Source organism: Anolis sagrei, chromosome 7 (genome assembly GCF_037176765.1).
Source record: "Anolis sagrei isolate rAnoSag1 chromosome 7, rAnoSag1.mat, whole genome shotgun sequence".
NCBI classification, from domain to species: Eukaryota; Metazoa; Chordata; class Lepidosauria; order Squamata; family Dactyloidae; genus Anolis; species Anolis sagrei.
Window position 1 is genome coordinate 15,945,300 of NC_090027.1, and position 26,885 is coordinate 15,972,184.

Sequence of the window (26,885 nt, forward strand, 5' to 3'; positions counted from 1 at the left end):
ATACAAAAATTAAAAATTAACTGGGATCGAATGCTCTAGTAAAAAGCCAGGTCTTAAGGAAGACTGGCAGACTCCCTGCCAGTCTTCCATAAAGTGAGGGGTATAATTTCTGTATACTGCAGTGATTTGGTAAGACAGAACCAAAACGGATCCTCACACACTTTTAAAATCTAAGCACATAAAATGTATTGATTCACGAAAAAACTTGGATAAGTTACTTTTTGAGACTGCCACTCCCAGTATTACGCAGCCAGCACGACCAGTGGTTTCCCTAATACAAAGATATATCACCACCTAACTATATGCTTCAAAGTCCTAACCCTTTTATTAGTTCCATTCTCTTAATCCCATCTGCAAGACCTGATCTTGCCTATTTGAGGGACCACATCGCCTCCTACCAGTCCAGTTAAGCCCTTGTCAGGAGAGGACCTTCTCTTGGACCCAGCACCATTGCAAGAGCTGTTGGTGGGAATGAGAGAGAGGGCCTTTTCGGTGGTGACCCTGCGGCTCTGGAACTCCCTTCCTAGAAAGGTACAACCAGCCCCCTCCTTGCTGGCCTTTCAATCACAAATTAAGACCTTTTTGTGGAGCCAGGACTACCCAGATGAATTAAAATAGGCATCTGCCAATATATCTCTGAATGCTATGTTAGACTCCGCAAATGTGACACAGCCTAATGAAAATGGAGTTTCTTGGGATCTTGTTTAACCTGATTTACTCATAACCTCAGTAACCTGAGGTTAGGGAATTTTTAAAAATGTAAGTTATTAATTTGTTGTATATGGCGCAGTCAAATTGGGTTATTGTTTTAATTGGCTTTCGTGTGTTTAATTGATGTATTTCTGCTTTTTAAACCTTTGTGAACCCCTTTGAATCCCATGGGAGTAAAGCAGGAAAAAATGAAATCACCATCATCATCATCTAACCATTTGACTGGCAATCTCATAGCCATCGGGGTTGAGTGAGGGGACAAGGTGAATGCGGGTTTCAGCCACCAAGTTCCTCACACGCGGGTTCCCATCCTTGTACTCTTTGCACATAAACTGCATCAGCATTAACAGAAGCTCGCGCCCCAACACCTCATTGCCATGGACTCCAGCTGTGTAGCGAAACTCTGGTTCTCCTGTAATAAGACAAAAAAGGAAGGTCTTCCTATGCCTCAGTTGGAAAAAAGGAGCATTTAACTTTACCATGGTTCTTCTATATCAGTGGTTCCCAACTTTTTTTGACAGGGTCCACTCTCTTACATTAGTAACAAAAGGGTTATGAATCAGCTTTTGATCAACTTTAGATTTGGTTTGGTTATTTGAAGTGCTGATTTAAATAGTTGCACTGGATAGACCACATCAGCTCTAGTTTCTGATACAGAACACAGGCCATCCAGTAGTCACCATCTGCTTGCCCACAGAAAACCATATTTAATAATCCAGAGCTGATGTGGTCTATCCAATGCAATTTTATGAATCAGCACCCCAAACAACCCCAGGAACAAGCCTAAAAATGAAGACACAAAGAATTCTTTTTGGTTGGGCTGTGTTATTATCCATGGATTTTGTTAATGCCCCTGTAAAAAAAGGGGAGGGGACTGAGGTTGGAAAAAAATACGAAAAGCAGAGCACGAGACCCAAGAAACTGTCCCTAATGGCTTTCTCTCACCTCCTCACCATAGGCACATGGCCATGAGCAAGGGGGCATGGTCCGTTGCGATGGTTTAGTAATGGTGAAGCCACGGACTATATTTTAGTTCTTACGGACCACTGGTGGTCCGCAAACCACAGGTTGGGAATCATTGTTCTATATCAACTGATGCATCTAAAGTTGTCCTCGTTTTTGTTCATTTTATAGTTTACTTATTTCAGTTCCTATCCCAATGGTGCCAGTTGTCATCTGAACTTGGAAGTCAGGCAGAATCAGTTCAGATTAGTACTTGGATGGGATGATGTCAATGAATCCCAGGTGTTGTATTTCAGAGGAAGGAAATGGGAAAACCACTTCTGAACATTCCTTGCCTAAGTAAACCCTACCAGATTCAAACAGATAGGTGACTTGAAGGCGCACACACATTCTAAAGACATGATGTGAAGGTTTGGGACAGAGGAAAGGATCACTATATGAGGAGGTTTTTTTTAAACTTTGCCCCCAAAAGTTGAAAAAACAGACTATGGAATGGGTTGTTGTGAGTTTTCCAGGCTGTATGGCCACGTTCTAGAAGCATTCTCTCCTGGCCGTTTCGCCACATCTATGGCAGGCATCCTCAGAGGTTGTCAGACCTCACAACCTCTGAGGATGCCTGCCATAGATGCAGGCGAAACGGCCAGGAGAGAATGCTTCTGGAACATGGTCATACAGCCTGGAAAACACACATCAACCCAGTGATTCCGGCCATGAAATCTTTTGCCAGACTTCTATGTCACCTTTTATTTAACATAACTTCACGTTTACTTAGTTAAATTGAACCAAGTTACATTCTCCCACATTCCTAGCTGTAACCACTTCTGCAAACCAGGAGAACGGACTATTACAAATTTCAATGTAGTGGAATCCACTTACACTTCATTCAGACTGGCCTTGTGGCGAGTGGGAACACTTACCAAGTTCATGCTCTCCTGGATTATCAGTAATTTCCATGGCATAGATCTTCAATCCTCGGGAACTCTTGCCGATATTGTAGATTCGGGTGATGCTGGGGCACTCTTCATTCACCACTTTCATAAGCTGAGAGGAGGGGAAAGAATTGCTCACTCAGTTAATGGTTCTTTGAAAGAGAAGAGGAAGAATAGGATGGAATCTGCAGCAATATAGTCAAGACTAGGAGTCCCCGGTGGTGCAGTGGGTTAAACCACTGAGCTACTCAACTTGTTCATTCTGAAAGGACTGAAAGATTGCAGGTTTGAATCCGGGGAGCGGCCTGAGCTTCCGCTGTCAGCCCCAGCTCCTGCCAACCTAGCAGTTTGAAAACATGCCAATGTGAGTAGATCAATAGGTACTGCTCCAGCGGGAAGGTAACAGCGCTCCATGCAGTCATGCCAGCCACATGAGCTTGGAAGTGTCTTCGGACAACGACGGTTCTTTGGCTTAGAAATGAGCACCACACCCTAGAGTCGGACACGACTGGACTTAATGTCAGGGGAAAACCTTTAGCTTTACCTATATTCAAGACTACTTTAAACAATGCTTAAGGAAGAATCACAAAAAAGATGCAGCTCTACAAGACTGATACAATCAGCTGTCATCCTGTTACAATGTCATAAAGTACAAAGTCATCAATTACAGATACACAAACACAGCAAAGTTTATATTCTGTGGCTCCTGAGTGCTGATATCATTTTATAGATATCAGATTCTAACTTAAGCAGACTTTAAGACTTTCCTAAAGCTGCCAATGCCTAATTCATAAAGAACACAGCTCATTCTCAGAGTTTTGGAAGCAGTGGAATGAAGCAAGGATGTATAGGCTGGAGTCACTTTCGCGTTGCAATGTCTTTCACACATGATGTAAAATAGTCCATATAAACAAGAAGACCATATAAACAGGGCACTTACTGATAAATAGACCTCAGATCCATTCCACTTAAGTAAAATATACGAAAAGCCACTACAAATGGTTTGGGCCTTATATTTAAGCCTATTTTCTTTCTACTAAGTTTACACCTGGCTAAAGGTTTTGAAAGCAGTTAACTTTCAAAAATAAGACCCACCTGTCTCATGTCCTTATAGTTGTGATGGCGGAAGTCCAGATTGTCTACTGATGTCATCACTTCATTTTGCAGGCTATAATAGCTATGGATGCCTAGGGGGAAAAGGAAGAGGCAGTTCACTTCATTGAGATTCTTTGCAGACCCAGTGTGATGCTGTAGTATGAGTGTGGGAAACCAGGGTTCAAGTCTCAGTTCGGTCATGGAAACCCACCAGGTGACCTTGAACAAAACACACTTCTGAGCCCAAGAAGAATGAAGTGGCTAAACTCCTCTGAATATATCTTGCCTGCAATGAGGTAGCTGTGACTCAGTTGACTTGAAGACACAGAACAATAAGCAGTAGAGTTGAGAAGGAAAGCAAAACTCCATAGTCATTGGGAGTTTAGTCAGTGACCTCAGACAATGTAAACATCTTTACTTAGAAAGCTTGATCTTCCATTCCAAGGGGAAGAGTTTCTTTTATCAGCCAGTGGTTCTCCAAGACAGAGGTCACCCCATCACCTCTTTTTTTGGTTTACTGTTGTAGAAATTGCAAAAGCCAAGGACTGGACCGAGAACATTCCTCATGGGACATATGTAGCATACCACTGAGCAATGGTTTTCTTTCTAAAAGAAGCTTATATTGGAAACGTTACATTCTTAGAATCCACCATCCAGTATGGTCATGTTATTTGGGGCATTCTGTGAATTATAATCTTAGGACTTAACTTTCTCAACTTCTACTTGACATTCCAACATCACCAATGGAGGATTTTGGAAGATGTGGTCCATAAAATACCTTTCCCAAGCTCTGTAAACAAGCATATAGGGGTTTGTATACCTGTCCACCTGTCTGATAGCATTGATTGTTGATCTCCCTGGGAACTTTGTTTAAGACTCTGATGGAAATATACATATACATACATAGTTTTCCCCTGACATTAAGTTCAGTCATGTCTGACTCTGGGGGTTGGTGCTCATTTCCATTTCTAAGCTGAAGACCCGGTATTGTACGTAGACACCTCCAAGGTCATGTGGTCGGCATGACTGCATGGAGTGCCGTTACCTTCCCGTCGGAGTGGTACCTATTGATCTACTCACATTGGCATGTTTTCGAACTGCTAGGTTAGCAGAAGCTGGGGCTGACAGCGGAAGCTCACACCGCTCCCCAGATTTGAACCTGCGACCTTTCGGTCAACAAGCTCAGCAGCTCAGTGGTTTAACCCACTGCGCCACCGGGGGCTCCCTTATACATACATACATACATACCATGCAGTCATGCCGGCCACATGGCATGGACAACGGCGGCTCTTTGGCTTAGAAATGGAAATGAGCACCAACAACTAGAGTAGGACACAACTAGACTTAGGGGAAACTCTTACCAACATTCAAAGCAGGAAAACATACAATTACGAAGCCTCACTGCTATTCTGCCCCACCTAAAAGCCCAAGGACCACACTTTCTCCAATGCTTACTTGAGAGGGGACACCCCAGAACTTCCATCCTCATACAAAGGCTGCCATTCCAGGTGAGTGGGAAGACCCGAATGAAGCGGGCAACCTTTGGCTCCGGGAATTCAGTCATTATGGGGGTGTCCTTGTCAACATTGCCATAAAAAAGCTGGGAGAAGGGGAGAAAAAGATAGAGACTTGAGTCTGCAAACAGATTTTATGGACCTGCCCAATTCTAACTTCCAGATTTATGAAGATGCAAATCCCCTACAGAATTCTGGCCAACTAATTTAAAACAGTGCTTTTTAAACATCTAACAATAAGAATAAAAGTACAGCATGCAGACACCTATATCAAGAAAGGTAAGTTTCTTTCTGTCCAGGTATTTGTTGAAGGGTGGTAAGGAAGTTCATAAATAAAATAAACAAATCAATGGATTTAACCACCCATTGAGGGCAGGGATCCCCAAACTTTTTAAACAGAGTGCCAGGTCACAGTCCCTCAAACCTTTGGAGGGCCGGATTGGAGGGCTTGAATTCCTATGCACACTGCATATATCTTATGTGTAGTGCAAAAAACACTTTAAAACAATACAATAATTAAAATGAAGAACAATGTCAACAAATATAAACGTATTAGAATTTCTTTGGGAAGTGTGGGGCTGCTTTTGGCTGATGAGATAGCGCTGTTGTTGTTGCTGTTGTTGTTGTATTGCTTTCAAGTCATTTCAGACTTGGGTTGACCCTGAGTGAGGACCAGGTAACTGACCCTGGAGGGCCGTTTCCGGCCCCCAGGCCTTAGTTTGGGGACCCCTGATTTAGGGGTTCTCAAATCCTTATTTTCAAATTACAGATCTCCGAAGAGGTCTTAAGATCTTCAGTAGAGGTCTTAAGGTCCAGTATCCCCGAGGACAGTTCACTGGTTCACAACCACAGTGAAAGTGGAAATTCCATAACAATGGATCCATTTCGAGATCCATTCAGGATTACCAGCTGAACAAGCACGTACCATTTCCTCATAGCCGTTGCTGTACATCTGCCAGTTCTGGCTGTCATTGCTGAAACCTACGTAGAAGGTAGTGACAAAATCATCGCTGTAGGGAAGGAAGAAGGCAAAGAATTGGAATGAAAGGTCCTTGTCAGATACAACATTCAACATTCTGGTGTTATTTTTCTATGAAAAGCATACAAGTAACAAAGAAATCTATTGGCAATACTATGAGAGGCTGGTGGCTCTGCTGTCCAATGTGTGATGTGTCTACTCACAGAGTGAATAGAGTTCAGCACCTTGGGCATCTTCAAAGTTTGGACTGAAAACCATTTTACTTGGGATCAGCTACCAATATGAGCACACCTGATCTTACCTGGTTCCAAAAAACCTGGCTAGTAGGATCTCCAGGTAAGGCCATGACAAGATTTTGCTTAAAACCCTGGAAAATCACTGCTAGTTAGAAATGATCATAATTGGGCTATTAGTGGTTCTCAACCTGTGGGTCCCCAGATGTTTTGACCTTCAACTCCCAGAAATCCTAACAGCTGGTAAACTTGTTAAGATTTCTGGAAGTTGTAGACCAAAACACCTGGGGAACCATAGGTTGAAAACACTGGCCTAAATGGACCAATGGCCTAGCTCAAGGTAAGACAGCTTCTGATATTCTTAATTCTGATACTGAGGAACCAGAGGCTTTCCTTTTTCTGCTTCCCGCTCATTTATTAACCTTAACCTGACCCATACATACTGGATGAGAGAATCACGGCCCTGGATGATGATTCCTGTGAACTTGGTCGTTCTTCTGGTGTCTACCTGGAGCCACTGTATGCGGCTGTCATCTTCTGCACACCAAGCCCCATCAAAGTAATCATCTTCATTGGACCCAGCCTAGAAAGGAGAACATACAAGACTAAGGTACTAAATCTAGGCAAGAAAAATGAAATGCACAAATATAGGATGGGTGACACCTGGGTTGAAAGCAGCATGTGGGAATATAGCACTGAACAAAATGCAAAATAATCACAGGACATCTTAAACCTACACTTGTTGATGAACTCTACAAGCTAGCTGGCATTGTCCCCCCCCCCCCCCCCCCCGATGTGTGATGGGAAGTTGCTGCTGTGAGAGAAATAAGGTTGAACACTGTGAAAGCCATCCACTGCATGGCTGTCAGCCTCTTCCCAGTGGACTCAAATCAAGGAAGAGCTTCATGAGAACCACCACTCCTCTTAATTTTCCCCCAGCAAGAGTATCCCTCTGGGCAGCTAAACCAGGGAATCCAAAATGGATCCCCCCCACCCCCAACGAGGGTCTTTCTCCAGGAGCAAACCAAGAGTGCTCACTTGGAAATCCCTGAACAGACACAGAAGTGGAGTGGGCAGATCAAAAGACAACCTGGCAAAATGGGACTTCCTAGAAGAATCCTTCATTTTGTGTGACTGTAGAGCAGAACAAACAACTCCACACCTGTATGCTTGTCCATGATGCCCTGCCTCATGCACAGAGGAAGAATTGTTTAAAGCTACAGGCAATGTGGTTGCTGTTGTCTGTTTTTGGTCAAAAATTGTTTAACCACTTGTGCTCCCTCTATTTTAATTTACGTAATGCTTTTCATAGAATCATAGAATCAAAGAGTTGGAAGAGACCTCATGGGCCATCCAGTCCAACCCCATTCTGCCAAGAAGCAGGAATATTGCATTCAAATCACCCCTGACAGATGGCCATCCAGCCTCTTTTTAAAAACTTCCAAAGAAGGAGCCTCCACCACACTCCGGGGCAGAGAGTTATTTATTTTGACACGAAATAAATAAATAAGCAAATGTTTTAATTACACATTTTAATTATGTAACTTTCAGGAGTGCTTTAGTTTATACAGAAATACATTTCTGTATTTCTGTATATATTTATTTATTTACCATATTTATATACTGCCCCTCTCAGCCCAGAGGTGACTCGGAGCAGTTTACAATTGACGACAATTCGATGCCTCAACAATCATAACAATTAAAAAGTAAAACAATTATAAAATACTATTAAAAACATTAACATACAATATAAAAATATAAAACCGTACAAAGTCTTAAAACAATGTTGTGAGCGTCTCCATATCAAGTCATTATTCAATTGTGTCATTAAGTAGTTCCATAATTTCATATAACTATGCCATATTTGGGAAGACCTGCTCAAAAAGCCAGGTTTTCACCATTCTTTGAAAAGTCAGGAAAGTGGGAGGCGATTTTATATCTCTAGGCAGGACATTCCATAGTTGAGGGGCCACTGCTGAGAAGACCCTGTCTCTTGTCCCCGCCAGACGCATCTGCAAGGAAGCAGGGGATTGGACTAGAAGGCCTCTTGTGGTCCCTTTCAGCCCTAAGATTCTATTGTTTTATGTTAGAAGGAGAAAATAGCATCCATTCACGAAGACAGGTTTAAATGTTCTGGTCGTTTAGATTGGAATTAAATTCCTGGCAATTGGACAGTTAGGGAAGAGGAATGTTTGAATTCATTTCAAGGCAGGTATACTTGTTTGGTGACCAGAAGAAGAATTTCCATTGTGGTTAGTTATTTTTTTAATGCTGCTGTCTATCACTGCACTACCTGCATATTGAGACGCCCACGTTGTGCTCCTAAGCCGTGCCGCAACATGGAAGAAGACAATATCTGGTCATCCTCAATGCGATGGGACTCCATTCCAATGGGAGGGCACTCTGCAAAGCACAATAGGTTAACCGGTCTACATTTCCGTCGTCTGGGATGGATTAAATGCAGCATGTGGGCCCCAAATCCACTACCTCCTCTCCTAATTATTATTTGAAAGTGAGTAATCACCAAGCCTAAAACACCAAAACATGGCAGTTTGGGCTATGTCTCTACCCACAATCCCATCCTTGCCCACCCTGTATATCCAATGGGAGAAAATTGGATATACAGCAGAATCTCACTTATTCAACATAAATGGGCCAGCAGAATATTGGATAAATGAAAATGCTGGTAATAAGTAGGGATTAAGGAAAAGCCTATGGTTTTACAAATTAAGCACCTGTTGCACTCCAGAACAGGAAAAACCCTCTGACTTTAAACACCACACATTGAATAGGAAAACAATCCTTTTATTGGAGATAATTAAAAAAAAACACAAAGTAAAAAAGCACTTTAAAGAAATAGGTAAGTCCAATTAGGTAAGAAGATAAGCAGGAACAAAATACTCCAGGGTAAGGTTCAGCAAAGTCCATGAAAACAAGTCCACACTTCTTTATTAAAATCTAGAAAACCAGGAAATATAATCCAAGGCATGAGTATCCAGTCTTAAATCCAAGAATCAAAACCATGGAACAAAAATACTTAAGCATGAATCTTTCCAGCAGGGCTTCCATGAAACAAGGAGGAGAAATTAACTTTATTCCAAACGATGCTTCATCTAGCTACATTTCCCGTACTTGAGACTTTTATCCCCTCATTAAGCTATCCCAAGCACCAAGAAATTGGTTTTGCTTTAGTTGAGATTCCCTTATCTTTTTCTGTTGGAGCCTGGCAGAACGCTGAAGCCACTGTTCAGCTTGTCTGTTTTGACTAATCTCCTGCCGTCTATTTGCTCATTAACTTTTGCAGCTGGCCCAGGTGCTGAGTTGTTTTCAAGCTCCAAATCCTGGGAACTCTCTGGTAGCGATTCAGGAAGTACACCATCATCCCCACACCCCTCAGGGACATTCTCATGGGAAACTAGACTTTGAACAGGGATCTCCTGGTCATTCTCTGCATCAATATCATTGACCAAACCATTGCCATCTTGAAACTCATTGACATCATTCCCCACATCCAAAGCACCCTGATCCTGAAACACAATCACAGGCTGAGCTCAAACAGCACCAAAACATCATGTTTTACAACAAATTGACAGAAAAAGCAGTTCGATACATAGAATCATAGAATCAATGAGTTGGAAGAGACCCCATGGGCCATCCAGTCCAACCCCCTGCCAAGAAGCAGGAATATTGCATTCAAATCACCCCTGACAGATGGCCATCCAGCCTCTGTTTAAAAGCTTCCAAAGAAGGAGCCCCACCACACTCCGGAGCAGAGAGTTCCACTGCTGAACAGCTCTCACAGTCAGGAAGTTCTTCCTCATGTTCAGATGGAATCTCCTCTCTTGTAGTTTGAAGCCATTGTTCCGCGTCGTAGTCTCCAAGGAAGCAGAAAACAAGCTTGCTCCCTCCTCCCTGTGACTTCCTCTCACATATTTATACATGGCTATCATATCCTCTCTCAGCCTTCTCTTCTTCAGGCTAAACATGCCCAGCTCCTTAAGCCGCTCCTCATAGGGCTTGTTCTCCAGACCCTTTATCATTTTAGTCGCTCTCCTCTGGACACATTCCAGCTTGTAACGTTATGTAATAATGACTGTATTTACAAATGTAGCACCAAAACAGACAAGGGTTCTTTCTTTCTCCTACCCTGGACATTATTCCACAAGTAAATATACACTCCACTTCCCTCACGTTATGTATTATCCAACACAGTTTGCCTCACTTGTGGATCCGGGTGTGAGGCAAACTGTGTTGGATAATACATAACGTTAGATAAGCAAACATTGGATAAACAAGACTCTTATGTATTAAGAAAGAGAAATGACTTCCAGTTTTTTCCAACTTGCCACACTGCAATGCAGCTGCCCACTCCTGCTCTATCTCTTTCAATGACAAAATACTTCCCCAGATAAACTGGCACAGATGGAGTTTTTCTAACACTATAAAATTTATGACATACAGCGTTATTTTACTTAGTGCAAAATGACACTAAAAATAGTGCTCAATGTGATTAGCAATGAGATGTCAACAAGACTACAAAGTTATAAGAAATGTCAACATTCACAAAATTAAAAACATTCCCAGATGAATAAGAAGGAAATAATAGCATTCACCAGATTGAAAACAACCACAACAGTAATACCGTCAAAATGAAACATTCCCCCAGGTAGTAACCAGCCAGGTTTTGAAGCTGCAAGGCCATTAAATGCTAATCATGGTGGCCATTTGCAACATTCACACTTGCCCCAAGCAGACAAGAGTTCTTTCTTCCACCCTGGACATTCCAAGGAACATGAAAGGCACTGCAAACTACTCCAACCAGAGAAATCAGCCATAGCAGAGCACCTGATGAACCAACCTGGACACATCATATTATTTGAGAACACAGAAGTGCTGGACCACTCTCACAACCACCATGTCAGACTACACAGAGAAGCCATTGAAATCCACAAGCATGTGGACAATTTCAACAGAAAGGAAGAAACCATGAAAATGAACAAAATCTGGCTACCAGTATTAAAAAACTGAAAAAAATTACTGCAGCAAAACAACAGAGGGGAAACAAACAGGCACATGAAATCACTCTCAACAAAAGATTCCCCCCAGGCGCTTCCAAGCCATTGAATGCAAATCAAGGTGATCAGCTGAAACATTCACAGCTAGCCCCAGCAAACAAAAGTCCTTTGTCTCACCCTGGTCATTCCACAGATATATAAACCCATTTTTCCTATTTCCAACAGACCTCATTACCTCTGAGGATGCTTGCCATAGATGCAGGCGAAACGTCAGGAGAAAAATTGCCTCCAGAACATGGCCATATAGCCCGGAAAAACCTACAACAACCCATGGATTCTGGCCATGAAAGCCTTCGACAATACATTCCACAAATATATAAATCTCACTTGCCTGGTTTCCAACAAACCCCAGATATATAAACCTCACTTGCCCAGTTTCCAATATACCTCACAACCTCTGAGGATGTCTGCCATAGATGTGAGTGAAAGGTCAGGAGAGAATGTTTCTAGAACATGGCCATACTTCCCAGAAAACTCACAGCAACCCAATGATTCTGGCCATGAAAGCGCTCTACAACATATAGAGATTCAGTTGGCGAGATATTATTATGAGAAATTTACACTGCAATGTCCTACAGACTTAAATAGCCCTCTCTATTGGCAGTAGGCTAGCTTAAAGGCTCTCTCCTACAACATCTCACTTGCTACTTTCCAGTATGGCTCTCTGAAGGTATGAAGAGTGCTTAATGGAAGGGCCTTGACTGCCAGATAGAATAACATTCTGATATACAACACTTACCTACATAATCCATTATTAGATCCAAGATTGAGGAAAACATCAGTCCGCAATGCAAGCAATAACATTTCAGCTATAAAAATCTCACTTCATCACTCACTTATTTTCTCTTCTGGAGTCCACTCCTTATCATCTTCATCTTCATCTGTCTCCCACTTTTTCCCTCCTGCTTTCTTTGGCTTCCCTGCATGTGTTGAAGAGAAAAAAGGACATATCAAGGAGGAAATGTCTGGGAGGATATAGTAAAGCCAACGAGGAAGATGTCTCAGAGGATTAACAGAAATGCATATGGCACAGAGAAAGTACTGTATATATTCATGTACAAGTCAGTCTCATTTTAAAGCTGGGGGCTGGTTTGGGGGTAAAATTATGGACTTATTTATTTATTTACCATATTTATATACAGCCCTTCTCAGCCCGGAGGCTATTCAGGGTGGTTTACTATCGGCAAAATTCAATGCCCCCAACAATATATGTTAATATTAACATATAACATAAATCATATAAAACAATAGAGACAATAAAAACAATAAAACACAAGCCCTCAACGTCTCATTATTAAAATCATTTTCCAGTCTCAACGTCCAATCGTTCCATGGATCTAAATAAGCCTGTTACACTACATCTGCAAATGCTTGCTCAAAAAGCCAGGTTTTAACTCTTTTTCGAAATGTTAGGAGGAAGGGGGCCGATCTGATATCCCTAGGGAGGGTGTTTCATAGCCAAGGGGCCACTGCTGGGAAGGCCCTGTCTCTCATCCCCGCCAGTCACATCTGTGAATGAGGCGGGATCAAGAGTAGGGCCTCTCCAGACGATCTTAGAGACCTAGATGGTTCATAGGGAGAGATGCATTCGGACAGAGAGATGCTGGGCCGGAACCGTTTAGGGCTTTAAAGGCTAAAGCCAGCACTTTGAATTGTGCCGGTAGCAAACTGGCAGCCAGTGGAGTTGGCGCAGCAGAGGGTTTGTACGCTCCCTGAGCGCCGCTCCTGTTAACAACCTGGCTGTTTCCTGCTGGACCATTTGAAGCTTCTGAACAGTTTTCAAAGGCAGCCCCACGTAGAACATGTTGCAGTAGTCTATAAGGTTTGTAATCAGTGCGTGGACTACCATGGCCAAGTCAGACTTCCCAAAGTATGGGCGCAGCCGGCACACAAGTTTTAATTGTTCAACCGCCGAAACCCCAGTTCCAGGCTCAGCAATGAGTCCAGGATCACACTCAAACTGCGAACCTGCATCTTCAGGGGGAGTGTAACTCCATCCAACACAGGCCGTAACTCTATGCCCTGTTCAGCCTTGCGACTGACCAGTAGGACCTCTGTCTTGTCTGGATTCAGTTTCAATTTGTTCGCCCTCATCCAGATTGTCACAAAGGCCAAGCACCGGTTCAGGACTTTGACAGCCTCCTTAGTAGCAGGTGGGAAGTGACAGAGTTGGACATCATCTGCATACAGATGACACCACACCCTGAAACTCCGGATGATCTCCCCCATCCCCATGTAGATGTTAAACAACATGGGGGACAGTATTGAGCCCTGCGGGACCCCACAAGACAATGGTTGTGGGGTCGACTTTGACATGATCCCTAGAGGAGAGGAGAAAGTGCTAGTTGCCCTATGCAGACATTCAAAAAAGCCAGAGTAGAAGGAATCAGTGGCTCCTTTAGATTCTTCTGGGATGAACCAAGTTCTTGCCTTTCACCACTCTACTCAGAGAAAGGGATGAGTCATTTTTGTATAAGAGTTAAGGTACACTGTACAGGATTTGGTCAAGATAATACAGTCTGCCTGAATACAACAAAGTGGATATTCTTCAGGTACAGTAAATTAATGTCTTACTAAATATCTATGCTATAAGGACATTCTACTTCTGCCATTCCCTCCCTGCAGGATGGTAACACATCCAGGCATCCCATGGGCAATGTTTTTGTAGATGGCCAATTCTCTCACACCAGAAGTGACTTGTAGTATGCAACCAAACAAACATGATCAATTTGTTTCTGACATGATAAATAAATAAAAAATCGATAAACTGAGTTCATTTCCCCCCAGCACCAACCATCGTTCTAGGCCAGAGTGAAGGGGGTGGGGGCAGTTCCATCTTGTCTCCTGTGCTATGCTAATAATATAATATAATATAATATAATATAATATAATATAATATAATATAATATAATATACATACATATAATATGTACAATATTATACTGTAATGCAATATAATAATAATACTAATAATATGATATTATAATTATATATTTTGTATTACATGTAATATTACTAATAATATTAAAATACAATGGTATAGTACAATATAGTAATATATAATACTGATATTGTACTATGCTAATAATATAATCTATTGTGTGTGTGTGTGTGTGTGTGTGTGTGTGTGTGTGTGTGTGTATATATATATATATATATATATATATATATATATATATATATATAAATGCTCTGTGCATAATGAACGAAATAACATCAAATTTGGCAACAAAACGTCTCACAACACAAGGAGTGACTTTCACTCAAAAGTTTTTGATTTTGTCATTTGGGAGTTGTAGTTGCTGGGATTGTTAGTTCACCTACAATCAAAGAGCATTCTGAACTCCATCAACAATGGAATTGAACCAAACTTGGAACACAAAACTCAAATGACCAACAGAAAATACTGAAAGGGTTTGGTGGGCATTGACCTTGAGTTTGGGAGTTGTAGTTCACCTTCATCCAGAGAGCACTGTGGACTCAAACAATGATGGATCTGGACCAAACTTGGCACAAGCACTCAATACACCCAAATATGAACACAGATGGAGTTTGGGGAAAATAGACCTTCACATTTGAGAGTTGTAGTCACTGGGATTCACAGTTCACCTTCAATCAAAGAGCATTCTGAACCCCACAAATGACAGAATCAGGGCAAACTTCCCACACAGAACCCCCATGACCAACAGAAAATACTTAACACCATCCAATCCAACTCCCTTCATCAGGGCAACAAAACATAATCAAAGTCCTCCTGACAAAGAGCCATCCAGCCATTGATATAGATAGATAGATAGATAGATAGATAGATAGATAGATAGATAGATAGATAGATAGGATTCACACACACAGAGATATGGTATCATAGATTTGAAAGGGACCCGTAAAGAAGGACAATGATTTGTTGCATGTTCCAGGGTGGGCAAACCAGACACTCTCCATATCAACACGGACAGTTCACCTTCAATCAAAGAGCATTCTGAACCCCACAAATGACAGAATCGGGGCAAACTTCCCACACAGAACCCCCATAACCAACAGAAAATACTTAAGGCCATTGAGTCCAAGTTCCTTCACCAGGGAAAGAAAACATAATCAAAGCCCTCCTGACAAAGAGACATCCAGCCATAGATATAGATAGATAGATATGATTCACACAGATACAGATTAGAAAGGGACCCCTAAAGAAGGACAATGATATGTTGCATGTTCCAGAGTAGGTAAACCAAACAATTTCCACATCAACTGACAAAGAAGCAATCAGAAATACTGTTTACCCACAAGCATAAAGAAATTACATATATTAGAAACCAACACTTTCTCATTACTTTATTTTCCAGATCAACAGACTGGGCCACAGCAACGTGTGGCAGGGGACAGCTAGTATAATATAATATAATATAATATATTGTACATACATATAATATGTACAATATTATACTGTAATGCAATATAATACTAATAATATGATATTATAATTATATATTTTATATTACATGTAATATTACTAATAATATTAAAATACAATTGCATAGTACAATATAGTAATATATAATACTGATATTGTACTATGCTAATAATATAATGTATTGTATGTATATATGTCTTGTAAGCTGCTCTGAGTCCCTTTCAGGGTGAGAAAGGTGACATATAAATGTCGTAAATAAATAAATAAATAAATAAATTTCTAGATCAAAAGCTGGACCAACCTTTCCGATCCTTGCTTTTCTCTTCTGCCCATTTGTCTTCATCTGTCTCAACATCCTCATCCTCCTTGCCGCTGCCTTTCTTAGGCTTTTCTGATGCACAGAACAAAGAACAGCATGGTTATAATCAGATCTGAGTGTTTTACAAAGTTTGGGGCTGGGAAATGTGAGCTCTCTGATGGGGCTAAGTTGCAAGTGGACATAACTAGTAGCTTATATTTTGAGTAAAATAAAGGAAATGTGCAAGTGTTTGATTACATTGGAATGGGCACTGCCCTTTGACATTGGCACACGTGGGAGTCACATGACCTGAAGGCAACATGCAACCCCAGGCATCTCCTATCCCCAAGCCAATTTCTCCATCCAGATGAAGTTTTCAAACTGAAAATGGAGAATGACTGGTCCTGGAAGCATCCAGGGCCATACACTCTTCTCTATAGCAAAGTGAAGAAACCTACTTAAATGCATAAAAGGAAGGGTGGGTATATTTTTCCTATTTTGTATGCAAATCCAGGAGTGAACTTCCATATTTATATAATGGAAATCATGCATAGTTCACATTTTATCAGTCCACACACTGTCTTGCCAGAGAAAGAAAATATTCCATGCAGATTATCAGTAAAGAACAAGGAATTTACTCTTTGTAATGCAGAGTACATATATATAATCATGTGAACTGTTGCACTGACTCACACAATGTTCTTTTTGAGAGATTAGGTGTCCATGTGAAAATCTCCTTCCAGCAGCTCCTGAAGTAAGCACTGTCTCTATCTGCATAGCTCCCGCACAGCTAAGCCTAAATATGTAACTGTTGCCAAAAATCCCAGGCTCAGCTAGCTCCCCGGGCATGGCTTTGTGCTTTGCATTTTCAGTTAACACATTCACCAACTGATTATTACATGCTCCAACATGCTTTAATGCACAAGATGGTGGGTCAGGCATGTAGCCGGGGGGGGGGCTTGAGGGGCTTCAGCCCCCCCCCCCCCCCCCCGAAATTCTCATGGTGGTTCGCAAAAAGGCCTTACTGGTGCATTCAGCCCCCCCCCCCCCCCAAACCAAATCCTGGCTACGGGCCTGGGGTGGGTGTATTTTTCCTATTTTTTCTGGCCTTTTCCATTCCCATCACAACTTTTTTGAACATCTCAATCCTGTAGGTGCAGTCCCAGCCACTGCTTATCTACTCACTTAGCCTGAGTTTTTCTTCATCTGTCTCCATTTCACCCTCATCTTCTTTTCTGCTGGGGTAGATTCTGGGTTTCTGTGGGGGCAGACCATAGTCCACTACAGGGGGGGAAAGTGGTTGGTTAAAAGGAGAAGCATAACCCCTCACTTGTGTTTTTCAAAGAAAGGCATAGGATAATATTTACCATCTCCATAATCGGGCAGCTCTATACCTCCTTCATAATGATTCTCGAAGGGTGGTGTGGGTGGTTCTTCTGACTTTCCTGCCAAGCAAAACAGAAATCCCCATGAGACCTTTCCAAGGATGTGACAGTGTAACTGCCAAGACAAGGTAGCAGGGACACCCTAAGCTCACATCTATTTCTCATACTAATGGTGAATGGCCTCTAGATTTAAACAATGATTAATATAAATATGCCACAGGCAGGCAGAAGCAAAAGGCAGTGGCACCCATCTGCATATTTATTTATTTATTTACGGTGTTCCTATGCCACCCTCCTCACCCCGAAGGGGACTCAGAGCGGCTTACAAGGTGTGTGTGTATATATTGTATGTATGTATGTGTGTGTGTGTATATATATATATATACACACACACACACACATACATACATACAATATATTATATTATCAGCATAGTACAATATCCGTATTATATATTACTATATTGTACTATACCATTATGTTGTAATATTATTAGTAATATTACATGTAATATAAATATATAATTATAATATCATATTATTATTATTATTATTATTAGTATTATATTGCAGTACATTATCTATATATATATAAATGCTCTGTACATAATGAGTAGCATTCTGAACTCCATCAACGATGGAATTGAACCAAACTTGGCACACAGAACTCCCATGACCAAGAGAAAATACTGGAAGGATTTGGTGGGCATTGACCTTGAGTTTGGGAGTTGTAGTTCACCTACATCCAGAGAGCACTGTGGACTCAAACAATGATTTATTTATTTATGTACTTTATTTGTATACCGCAGTTTCTCAGCCCGTAGGCGACTCAACGTGGTTAACAACAAGAGCAAAAATTCAATGCTAACAACATACACTATTTAAAAACAATTAACACCGTAATATACTAAGTAATTACACATCAATAGACAACACATTGACATCTCGTAACTAGAATCGTGATCCAACTTGTCATCCGTAATTCCGTTTTCCTATATTCATTATATTCATTGCACTGTTTATCCAAACGCCTGTTCAAACAGCCAGGTCTTCAGTCTTCTTCGAAACACCATTAACGAGGGGGCTGATCTAATGTCCATGGGAAGGGCGTTCCACAGCTGAGGGGCCACCACTGAGAAGGCCCTGTCCCTCGTCCCCGCCAAACGTGCCTGTGATGCAGGCGGGATCGAGAGCATCACAGGATCTAGATGGATCTAGACCAAACTTTGAATGAATACTCAATATGCTCAAATATGAACACATATGGTGTTTGGGGGAAATAGACCTTGACATTTGGGAGTTGTAGTTACTGGGATTTATAGTTCACCTACAATCAAAGACCATTCTGAATGAACCCCACAAATTTCAGAACTGGGGCAAACTTCCCACACAGAACCCCCATGACCAACAGAAAATACTTAAGGCCATCCAGTCCAACTCCCTTCACCAGGGCAAGAAAACATAATCAAAGCCCTCCTGACAGTTAGCCATCCAGCCATAGATATAGATAGATAGACAGAAAGACAGACAGATAGATAGATATGATTCACACACAGAGAGATAAAGTATTATAGATTTGACAGGGACTCCTAAACATGGAAAATGATATGTTGCATGTTCCAGAGTAGACAAGCCAGACAATCTCTACGTCAATACTGGCAAAGAAACATCAAGAAATACTGTTTACCCACAAGCAGAAAGACATTGCACATATTAGAAACCAGCACTTTCTCATTACTTTATTTTCCATATCACCAGACTGGGCCACAGCAACGCGTGGCAGGGGACCACTAGTATATTATGTTATTAGCATAGTACAATATCTGTATTATATATTACTATATTGTACTATACCATTATGTTGTAATATTAGTAATATTATATGTAATATAAATATATAATTATAATATCATATTATTAGTAGTAGTATTATATTGCAGTACATTATAATATTATAAATTATTACACATACACAAAACCGAAGAGATAAAAGAGAAACAGAATGTGAGATGTGTTGTCAAAAGCTTTCATGGCTGGACTGCTGTGAGTTTTCCGGGCTGTTTAGCCATGTTCCAGAAGCATTCTCTCCAGACATTTCGCCCATATCTATGGCAGGCATCCCCAGAGGTTGTGCGGTCTGTTGAAAACTAAGCAATATATATCTGTGGAATAATGTCCAGGGTGGGAGAAAGAACTCTTCTCTGTTGGAGGCAAGTGTGAATGTTGCAATTAATCACCTTGATTAGCATTGCAATGCCTTGCCGCTTCAAGGCCTGGTTGATTCCTGCCTATGTCTGGGAAAAGGCTGTGAAAAAGAAGTAGGTTTATGCACAGCAGACCTGGCATGCCATAGCTCTCCTAACATAAGGCACACCTCCGACATGCACTAAAGAGAGGGAGTCCGCTGACTGAAGAGTATTTCAGCTCTTTCTTCTATTACTATCTTAGGATGTTTTCCATTTCTCCCCCCTGCCCCTCTCCATTGCTTTCCAACATCCAGGCAAAATGCGAGTAAGCCAAAGGAAATGGATTGCATACTTGGCTTCTCCTCCGTCTCCAGTCTGGGTCTCTCGGGTTTCTTTTTCTTTGGTGGTTTGCTGGGTTTGTGCTGGCGTCTGATGTATTCAACTGCGGCAGGGAAGAAAAAAAAGAGTTTGTCACCAGTCATGATGAGTTCTGGATGCTCAGAGGCAGAAGATAAAAGGGGGCGAATAAGTCTCTGACTCTGTGCCATTCTGCATGTGTCAAAGTACCGAGAAGTAGGTCACTCTGCAGGCATATTGTTGCATCTGATTCTTGTCTATGAAACAGGCATGGGCAAACTTGGGCCCTCCGGGTGCTTTGGACTCCAACTCCCACTATTCCTAACAGCCTCAGGCCCCTTCCTTTTCCCCCTCAGCCGCTTAAGCGGCTGAGGGGGAAAAGGAAAGGGCCTGAGGCTGTTAGGAATGGTGGGAGTTGGAGTCCAAAGCACCCGGAGGACCCAAGTTTGCCTATACCTGCTATAAAAAGTTGTGCCATATTCTGTATGCTGGTTTTTCAAAAGGGTTACCAGGCTCTCTGCATATCTTTTGTTGTTCTGGAACAGACTTTGGCTCAACCTTTATTGTACAAGGGTTAAATGAAAAGTAATGCCTCCACCTTCGTAACTCCTCAACCGATAGAAGTACTCGTATGCGGCAGGTACTGGCTTGTTCAGTAGACTCTCCTCTACAGTCCCATATTGGCATGAAGCCTTAGCATCGAATGGTTGTGTTGTTAAAGTGCAAAGTATGGAAACCTGCGCAGAGGGTCATTCAATCCGACTTAAGCAATGTGCAGTCATTGAGGTTCTTGTGAGTTTTTTCGGGCTATAGAGCCATGTTCTAGAGGCATTTCTCCTGACGTTTTGCCTGCATCTATGGCAAGCATCCTCAGAGGTAGTGAGGATGCTTGCCATAGATGCAGGTGAAACATCCTCACTACCTCTGAGGATGCTTGCCATAGATGCAGGCAAAATGTCAGGAGAAATGCCTCTAGAACATGGCTCTATAGCCCGAAAAACCCACAAGAACCTAGTGATTCTAGCCATGAAAGCCTTCGACAATACATTGCAGTCATTGAATTTTTGACAGCAGGTGTCACCCCAAAGGAGATTAATCAGAGAATGCAAGCTGTTTATGGTGATTGTGTTGATGTGAGTACTGTGTGTTGTTGGGCAAGTAAGTTTAAAGATGTTGAGGTGGGAACATCTGACTTGCGCAACAAACAAGGAGTTGGGTTTTCGAAGAGTAGCCACATAATTTTATGCTAGTGCTCCCTCAATGTTCTTGTCCCAGGAGTCCACCCCCGCTTCCATGTATGAAGGTTTGCTTATTTTGCTATCTCTATAAGTTCTCCCTTACAATTAGTTCTGCCCCCTTATCTCACCCGGAGTTTTGAAATCATTTTATGTACATGCGGCCCTCCCTTTGTCCTTCTATCATTATGCTTAGTTCCTATGTTCTGTGTATATTGTTTTATATGCTTTGATGTGTTATATTTTAATGTTATGTTGTTTATTTTATTGCAATTTGTATTGTTATATTGTAATTCTTGTTCGGGCTTGGCTGCTCCGAGTCCCCTTTGGGGAGATGGTGGCGGGGTATAAATAAAGATTATTATTATTATTATTATTATTATTATTATTATTATTATTGGATGCCCTGTGACAGCAACCACCGAGTTTCACAAGCAAAAGGTTGACAGACTGATTCACATTATTGCTTTTCTGGGCTTTATGGCCATGTACCAGAAGCATTCTCTCCTGACATTTTGCCCACATCTATGGCAGGCATCTTCAGAATCATAGAATCAAAGAGTTGGAAGAGACCTCATGGGCCATCCAGTCCAACCCCCTGCCAAGAAGCAGGAATATTGCATTCAAATCACCCCTGACAGATGGCCATCCAGCCTCTGCTTAAAAGCTTCCAAAGAAGGAGCCTCCACCACACTCTGGGGCAGAGAGTTCCACTGCTGAACGGCTCTCACAGTCAGGAAGTTCTTCCTCGTGTTCAGATGGAATCTCCTCTCTTGTAGTTTGAAGCCATTGTTCTGCGTCCTAGTCTCCAGGGAAGCAGAGGTTGTGAGGTCTGTTGGTAACTAAGCAACTGAGGTTTATATATCTGTAGAATAATGACCAAGGTGGGAGAAAGAACCCTTGTCTGTTTGAGGCAAGTGGGAATGTTGCAATTAGCATTAGCAGCCAAGCTTTGAAGCTGCAAGTCTATTCAATGCTAAGCAAGGTGATTGATTGCAACGTTCACACTTGCCTCAAGCAGACACGAGTTCTTTCTCCCACTCTGGACATTCCACAGATATATAAACCCCACTAGATTAGTTTCCAACAAATCTCACAACCTCTGAGGATGCCTGCCATAGATGTGGATGAAAATAATGCTTTTGGAACATAGCCGTACAGCCTGGAAAACTCACAGCAACCCAGTGATTCTGGCCATGAAAGCCTCCAACAACATGATGTGCAGTGTGTTTACAGCAGACTCTGTAGAAACTGCTTCAGCTGTACTTCATAAAAATGGAAAATTAGCCTAATTCACAAGCTGCACAAATGCCAATTTATTATCATTAAATGTTTGATTTTATACCTTAGACAGAAAGGTGTAACAAGTAGAAAAAGATTATGAAGCCCTGTACTAGAGCATCATTTACTGGGCTTTGAAAAGCTGCTGACCTGGAAATCATTACAGTTGCTCTACTCCAAACTCAAGATCGGAATGTTGGTGGGTAGGAAAAGAGATTTAAAGGTGGACTCAAAGCCAACCTTAAAAACTGTGGCATAGACATTGAGAACTGGGAAGCCTTGGCCCTTGAGCGCTCCAGCTGGAGGTCAGCTGTGACCAACAGTGCTGTAGAATTTGGAGAGGCATTAATGGAGGGCAAAAGAGAGAAACGTGCCAAGAGTAAGGCGCATCAAGCCAACCCTGACCGGGACCGCCTTCCACCTGGAAACCAATGCCCTCACTATGGGAGAAGATGCAGGTCAAGAGTAGGGCTCCACAGTCACCTACGTACCCGCCGCCAGGACACTGATCTTGGAAGACTATCCTACTTGGACAACAACCGATTGCCTAAGTAAGTAAGTAAGTAAGTGCCCAGATGATTCTGAGGAGGTGCGCGCATGTACGAAAAATACACTCCACCCCAATAATAATTGTAAAAATCACATTCAGAGGTGAGAGGACATAAAGGCCCAATTGTTCAGATCCTTAAGGGATCAATAGACTTCTGGAATGCCTCCAGGCTCCTGTGGCTACCTGACTCAGCAGCTGGCATGCTTGTTGTATAGCGGCAAACAGTCAAAAGTGACCACCCGGCCAAGCAGCAGAATTAGGGTACTAACGCAGGGCAGCTCTGTTTGCTTTGGCAAAATCCCTCCCATCTGTCAAGCATTATTCAGGAAAGTGCTGGGCATTTTCCACTCGTGGCAGCCAGAAAAATGAAAAAGAAACGAAGAACGTGAAGGGAAATACAGGAAGTGCTGGGGGAGAGGCGGAGGGACGCATCTGGGTTGTAGAGCTGTTTCCTCCTGTGAATTTTTGCAAAAATCTAAAGCAGATCGAGGGAATCCAGAATGGTAATCACTTCTGTATAGAGTCAGCATTTCTATTGCCATTCCAAGTAGGGGTCTCTAGAAGCATTTGAGCTGAACTTGCCTTTAACCCACACAATAAGATCTGGTTCAAATTATTTTTCTACACATATGTTTAACTGTATCTTTACTGTATCTTTCTAAGTGCGAAGTAGCAACACAATGGAGTTGCTGCAGGTGAAAGAGTTGAGTAAGAAGAAATTTCAAGAGTGTGGCTTATCATGTTGTGGTACAAAAAATGGCTTAAGGAGTCATTCCTTACAAACAGAAGTTGCCTATGTTCCAAATTCACACAGATATACAAAATGGCCAAGTTCTACTTGTGATGGTCAGCTTATTGATCCCAAATAACTAAGTAATGGCAAATCATTTATACAGTGTATATGGCAATGGAATAAGATGTTTGTTGAAAATTTCGATTCTACTTCCTCCTCCTCCAGCTTTTTGTATGACAAACCATCATTTTTTCCCTTCCAAAAATGATACTTTGGAATCTACCTTCACAACTATAGGAACTTTTGTATGTGTGTGTGTGAGGGTGTCAGGGGCGACTTGAGAAACTGCAAGTCCCTTCTGGTGTGAGAGAACTGGCCCTCTGCAAGGACGTTGCCCAGGGGACACCCAGATGTATTACCATCCTGTGGGAGGGTTTTCTCATGTCCCTGCATGGGAAGCTGGAGCTGACAAATGGGAGCTCACCCTACTCCCTGGATTTGAACCACTGACCTTTCTGTCAGCAGTCCTGCTGGCACAAGAGTTAACCGGGGGCCCCTAATGGATGTATGGAAAGATAGATAAGAGAGACAGATAGAGAAACATTGGACAGATGGAGAAACATTGGGCTGGAAGACATGAATGGATGGATGGATTGATAGAATGATGATAAATGAGACAGACAGAGAAACACTGGACAGGAAGAGACAGAGAGATAGAAAGAGAAATTATAAGAGAGAAAGAGTCATCCAGTTGGAGATTGGAGAAACATTGGACAGGAAGAGATGAATGGATAGATCAGTGTTTCTCAACCTGGAGGTCAGGACCCCTGGGGGGAGGGGGTCATGAGGGGTATCAGAGGAATCGCCAAAGACCATAAAAAACACAGTATTTTCTGTTGGTCATGGGGGTTCTGTGTGGGAAGATTAGCCTAGTTCTATCACTAGTGGGGTTCAGAATGCCCTTTAATTGTGAGTGAACTAGTCTATTTTCCCCAAACTCCACCAGTGTTCACATTTGGGCATATCAGGTATTTGTGCCAAATTTTGCCCAGATCCATCATTTGGGTTCACAGTGCTCTCTGGATGTGGGTGAACTACAACTTCCAAACTCAAGGTCAATGCCCAGCAAACCCTTCCAGTATTTTCTGTTAGTCATGGGAGTTCTGTGTGCCAAGTTTGGTTCAATTCCATCATTGGTGGAGTTCAGAATGCACTTTGATTGTAAGTGAACTACAAATCCCAGCAACTAAATTGCAAAATCAATCCCCCTCTCAACCTCACCAGTATTCAAATATGTGCGTATCGGGTATTTGTGCCAAATTTGGTCCAGTAAATGGAAATATATCCTGCATGTCAGATATTGAAATGACACTTCATAACAGGAGCAAATGACAGTTAAGAAGTAACAACTAAATTAATTTTAGGTTGTTGTAGGTTTTTTCGGGCTGTATGGCAATGTTCTAGGTGCCATGTTCTAAATTAATGTTGTGGTTGGGGGTCATCACAACATGAGAAACTGTAGTAAAGGGTCACAGCATTAGGAAGTTTGAGAAACACTGGGATAGATGAATAAATAGATAAACATTGGACAAGAAGAGAATAATGGATGGATGGATGGATGGATGGATGGGTGGGTGGGTGGGTGGGTGGATAGATAGATAGATATTGGACAGGAGAGATAGAAAGAGAGAAGAGAGAGGGATCCTTTGAGTTGGAGACTGGAGAAACATTGGACAGAAAGAGAGAGAGATGAACTAAAGTGTTCTTATTACAATGAATAATGAGGATCACCAGAGTTTGAACTTGCAATCCTCATACAAATGTTTTCTCTTGCACAAAACAGTTCTTCTCTCTGAACTTGACACAAGAAACCTCTCCTGCCTCAAAAGGTATGTGGGAGGCGCATCACAACATTTTACAAATACAGAAACATGGCAAGAAAGGAACACATTTCCCCGAGGCATGAACCCTTGCTGTTTCTTCTACGAGGGGTATTTTTAAAGTAAGGTCCGTTGGTGTTGTAGACACTAGTAGTTCACGTGCATACCGCAACGAGCGTGTGCGTCATGCCTCGGGAACAACTGTGCTCAGTTTCCGCTCTGTAGCTAACCTGTACGGTTCTGTTCTGTGCTTTAAAAATGTTTAAGACTATCAACTCACCCTCCGCGTGTGAGGTTCGCTCAGTGATACGGTTTTTGTCAGCCTGCTGCAGAAATTCATCGACAGATTTGTGAAGTGTACGGTGATACTGTTATGAGTGAAAGCAAAGTGCGTAAGTGGGTACGACAATTCAAAGATGGCCATGACAACGTCCATGATGAGGACTGCTCCGGTCGCCCTTCTTTGATTACAGACGATTTGGTGGCTTTAGTTGAAGCGAGGATTCGAGAAGAGGGTATTTTAAAATTGGTTCAGAGGTATGATAAGTGTTTGAACAAACTTGGCAACTATGTTGAAAAATAGAGTGAAGTATGTACTTTCTGAAAATAAATGCACTTTTTTGAAATAAACTTTCGTTGTGTACTTATGTTCAAACGGACCTTACTTAAAAAATACCCCTCGTATTAACCAGATACAGCCACCCCACTCCCCAGCAGAGGAACTATTACTGTATGTAGGTAGAACAAACAAATCGTACAGTCTTCGTAGTCTTCACGCTCAATCTGTTCATTGTAATCCAGCGTAGGTGGCTCCAGCTCTCTTGGGGATTCTGAAGAAAGAGAAGAAGCAGAATTCCTTCTTGAGTCTGGCAGCTTATCCAGAACATAAGGACACAGAGGGAAGAAGATAGAGACTCTGATACTGAATAGATCCGATCCACTTCAACTTGGATGTTTTGGCAAAATAACCATCAACATCACTAATAGCAATGGACTATGGGTATTATCATCTGAAACATCTGGAAGACCAAATAGGTCCAAATCCTCTGACTTCTACGCAACAGCCTAGAGCCC

The 26,885-nt window shown here is 42.0% G+C and overlaps 1 protein-coding gene across 1 annotated transcript in view; it reads right to left on the minus strand.

Moving 5' to 3' along the window:
* Positions 1–26,885, minus strand: part of AEBP1 (AE binding protein 1) — a 64,832-nt gene that overhangs the window by 12,924 nt on the left and 25,023 nt on the right. The window contains exons 5-17 of the mRNA XM_060787684.2: positions 26,570–26,641; positions 20,128–20,217; positions 17,573–17,650; positions 17,391–17,486; positions 16,209–16,298; positions 12,336–12,419; positions 8,718–8,827; positions 6,868–7,007; positions 6,138–6,222; positions 5,154–5,298; positions 3,699–3,790; positions 2,592–2,715; positions 927–1,123 (exon numbers count right to left, since the gene is read on the minus strand). Of these exons, the coding sequence (XP_060643667.2) occupies positions 927–1,123; positions 2,592–2,715; positions 3,699–3,790; positions 5,154–5,298; positions 6,138–6,222; positions 6,868–7,007; positions 8,718–8,827; positions 12,336–12,419; positions 16,209–16,298; positions 17,391–17,486; positions 17,573–17,650; positions 20,128–20,217; positions 26,570–26,641 (1,403 nt within the window). The remainder of the gene's footprint in view (positions 1–926; positions 1,124–2,591; positions 2,716–3,698; positions 3,791–5,153; positions 5,299–6,137; positions 6,223–6,867; positions 7,008–8,717; positions 8,828–12,335; positions 12,420–16,208; positions 16,299–17,390; positions 17,487–17,572; positions 17,651–20,127; positions 20,218–26,569; positions 26,642–26,885) is intronic.